Source organism: Oryx dammah, unplaced genomic scaffold (genome assembly GCF_014754425.2).
Source record: "Oryx dammah isolate SB20612 unplaced genomic scaffold, SCBI_Odam_1.1 HiC_scaffold_26, whole genome shotgun sequence".
NCBI classification, from domain to species: domain Eukaryota; kingdom Metazoa; phylum Chordata; class Mammalia; order Artiodactyla; family Bovidae; genus Oryx; species Oryx dammah.
In genome coordinates, this window is record NW_024070210.1 from 6093120 (window position 1) to 6096985 (window position 3866).

Genomic DNA, 3866 nt, shown 5'->3' on the forward strand with positions numbered 1-3866 from the left:
ATGAATATGTAAGGCATGATTATGAAATAAAAAGTCTATGATCAAAGTTATAACAAAATTAAGAATTGTAACTCACCCTCAAGTAAGCTAAGAAAGAGAACCTTCCCGGCCCTGACCCCCTCGACCCTGTCTTAGGAGTCACATTGTGCTGACCTAATTTCGTGACAGTAATAGTTGAGATTCACCTCATAGTAGTTGACATCATTTCACCCAGAGCCTCACTTTTCTTTTTATCTTCTTCCTGGATGAAGCTTTTCTTAAATTATGTTTGGGTTGAGGACTGCTCTTCCTTGGAAACCATATTCACCAGGTAACTATCTTCCTGCTCAATCACATTAAGTCTCATACTGCATTTAGAGAAGTCAGCACTCTCTCCATCTGTTCTTAAACCACCCATCCAGACTCAACTTTTCATTCACAAGATTTTTGACTTGAGCCAGGCTTAGGCATTCACAATGCCCTAAATGTACTTCATACATTCATATCTTATGCCTCTATGCTGCTGCTAAGTCGCTTCAGTCATGTCCGACTCTGTGCGACCCCACAGAAGGCAACCCACCAGGCTCCCCCGTCCCTGGGATTCTCCAGGCAAGAACACTGGAGTGGGTTGCCATTTCCTTCTCCAATGCATGAAAGTGAAAAGTGAAAGTGAAGTCACTCAGTCGTGTCCGACTCCTAGCGACCCCATGGATTGCAGCCTACCAGGCTCCTCGGTCCATGGGATTTTTCAGGCAAGAGTACTGGAGTGGGGTGCCATTGCCTTCTCCAATGCCTCTATATCTACCTTATTTTTTTGTTTGTTTGTTTAGAAAAGGCTTTTTTCTAGTTTTTACCCAAGTAGTCGATCAAAACTTCTGATCTCTCATGTAAACTTTCGCATTGGCTGCCTGAGCTGCGAGCGGCAAGGCTGCGTGCTCTTCCCGGGGCCGTTCACTGCAGGACCGTCTCCAGTGCCCCCGCTGCCCCTGCCCCACCGCCGCCGCCTCGGGACCGGCTGTATGGTTAGGTCACAATCTTCAATGAGTAGACATATTCCTCAGTTCTGTGGTGTTCTCGGTCACACATTTATGGAGTTTCTGAAGGGCAGTGGAGATTACTGCCAGGCACAAAACGACCTCTATGCAGACAAGTGAACTGCAGAAATTCATTACTGCTCAACCAAGAAGCCCCCATAAGACTGGTTAACCTGGACACAGAGGGGTTGAATTGAAATCCACAGAGCATTTTTATACAAGAATTCTGATCTGGATGAGGTAAACCTCAATGCACTTCCTTTCTATTGCCTCAGTATTACTGGATTGAAGAATTGCTGCTTCTTGTTAAGAGGTTCATTCGTTCATTACTCCCAACTTCATACTTAAAAGCACTGAGTAATTTCAAGTGGAGTATATTAAAGTTGACTGTGTTTCTTTGCATCATTTCTGTATTCAATTTTTGAAATTCTTTCATATCCCTATTGAGTGTTTTTTAAGTAAATTAACATGGCTCGAATGAACCGCCCAGCTCCTGTGGAAGTTACATACAGGAACATGAGATTTCTTATTACACACAACCCAAGTACTGCAACGTTAAGCAAATTTATAGAGGAACTTAAGAAGTATGGAGTTACCACAATTGTAAGAGTATGTGAAGCAACTTACGACACTACTCTTGTGGAGAAAGAAGGCAGCCATGTTCTCGATTGGCCTTTTGATGATGGCGCACCACCATCTAACCAGATTGTTGATGATTGGTTAAGTCTTGTGAAGATTAAGTTTCGTGAAGACCCTGGTTGTTGTATTGCTGTTCATTGTGTTGCAGGCCTTGGCAGAGCTCCAGTGCTTGTTGCCCTAGCGTTAATTGAAGGTGGAATGGAATTCGAAGATGCAGTACAGTTCATAAAACAAAAGCAGCGGCGAGGAGCTTTTAACAGCAAGCAACGTTTGTATTTGGAGAAGTATCGTCCTAAAAGGCGGCTGCGCTTCAAAGACTCCAAGGGGCATAGAAACAACTGTTGCATTCAGTAAAACCAGAGTACACGATGCCATGGATTGGAAGTGGAACCTGAGACAGGATGGAATTTGTCGTACATAGCAGATAGCCCGGTTGACTTGGTGAATAAGTCTGATGAAGCTTCCATAGGAGTGTTGAAAAGCAGTTTTACCAGGCCATAGGCCTGGCAAAATTGTAGTCTCTGTTCAGGTTATGATCAACCTATTTGGATACTAGTAAAGAATTCTTGCTGTTCAGCATTTAATATGTGCTTATAATTTATACCAGTTGACCTTTCCTGAAATCATGCAGTATTGAGTCATGTCATTAAATCTGTTTCCATGCCAGAATCTTACCAATATGTAAGAAATTTAGAAAGACTAGGTGCCAGAATACCCAGCACAAAACTTGTATATTTTTAGTATCGTATAGAACAAATCCCAGGAACTATGAACACTCTGGACCTTATGTGGTTTATTCCTTGCATCATTTCAAACATAGAAAATAGGGCCTGTGAGGTTTGTTTGCTCTCAATATGTTTACATCTCCCACATTCATACCAGTATACATCAGATTTGCTCCCTTTTTATTAACCAAGTTTTACAGTGATTATTTAATATCTTTCTATAAATCTCATTTTATGTTGTAGAAGGCCTCCATTTTGAAAATCTACATTGTACAGAAGCACATGTCTTTAATGTCTCCAGACAAAAGCCTTACAGTTCATTTTAATGTTTGCACTTTGGGGTGCAACTTACAGGGAGGGCTTGAAAAAAGAATGGGAGGGGGCTATTAAGTATTTTTAGTAAAATGTTGCCTTTGTCTTGTGCAGAACATGTAGAATATGCACTTTAATTTAGTAAATATTTTTTTAAAAGGTAGAAATACTTGGTTACTGTAACTAAAACAATTCTTAAATCAAAATTTCTGAAATTCTTGTAATTTTTTTTCATACTTACCTGAGGTTGTTTACTGACTTAGTTTTGTTTGAAGTGTGATTCCCAGCCTCTCTTGCAAAAAAACAAGTGGGTTTCTGCTAATGAATTGAGCAGACATTTAATATTTTATATACTTTTTGAGCTGTGTAACTTAATATTTGGATACTTGACAATTTGTTTTATTATGTAATTGATAAAATGGTGATGTATATTAACGTTAGCTCAACCATATATTTATACTGTCTGGGAACAAGTGGTTATAGTTCTGTGGGAGAAATAATTTGTCAGTGTTCACCAGCTTGTAAAAATCTAGTGCAAGAGCTTAAACATTAAATAAATGATGATATGCATTTATCGTCAAAAAAAAAAAAAACCATGTTTGTGCTCCCATGGACTGTAGCCTGCCCGGTTCCTCTATCCATGGGATTCTCTAGGCAAAAATACTGGGCTGGGTTGTCATTCCCTTCTCCAGGAGATCTTCCCAACCCAGGGATTGGAACTGGGTCTCTGGCATTGCAGGTGGATTCTTTACCAGCTGAGCCACCTGGAAAGCCCAACACTTTCCTTTTAAACATATTTATCAAGCACTTATTCAGTTCAGTTCAGTCGCTCAGTCGTGTCCAACTCTTTGTGACCCCATGAATCACAGCACGCCAGGCCTCCCTGTCTATCACCAACTCCTGGAGTTCACTCAAACTCACGTCCATCAAGCTGGTGATGTCATCCAGCCATCACATCCTCTGTCGTCCCCTTTTCCTCCTGCCCCCAATACCTCCCAGCTTCAGGGTTTTTCCAATGAGTCAACTCTTCGCATGAGGTGGCCCAAGTACTGGAGTTTCAGCTTTAGCATCATTCCTTCCAAAGAAATCCCAAGGCTGATCTCCTTTAGAATAGACTGGTTGAATCTCCTTGCAGTCCAAGGGACTCTCAAGAGTCTTCTCCAACACCACAGTTCAA

At 41.2% G+C, this 3866-nt stretch overlaps 1 protein-coding gene across 2 annotated transcripts; it reads left to right on the forward strand.

Annotated features, from left to right (window-relative positions):
* The first annotated feature begins 917 nt into the window (after positions 1 to 917).
* LOC120853570 (protein tyrosine phosphatase type IVA 1-like) lies at positions 918 to 3282 on the forward strand. Of its 2 annotated transcripts, XM_040227527.1 has the most exons (2): positions 966 to 1597; positions 1670 to 3282. In XM_040227527.1, the coding sequence occupies exons 1-2, from the start codon at positions 1482 to 1484 to the stop codon at positions 2004 to 2006; spliced, it is 453 nt and encodes a 150-aa protein (XP_040083461.1). In that variant the 5' UTR covers positions 966 to 1481; the 3' UTR covers positions 2007 to 3282. The 2 variants fall into 2 exon arrangements, with proteins under 2 accessions (XP_040083460.1, XP_040083461.1); XM_040227526.1 differs by having other exon boundaries at positions 918 to 3282.
* The last annotated feature ends 584 nt before the right edge of the window (positions 3283 to 3866 follow it).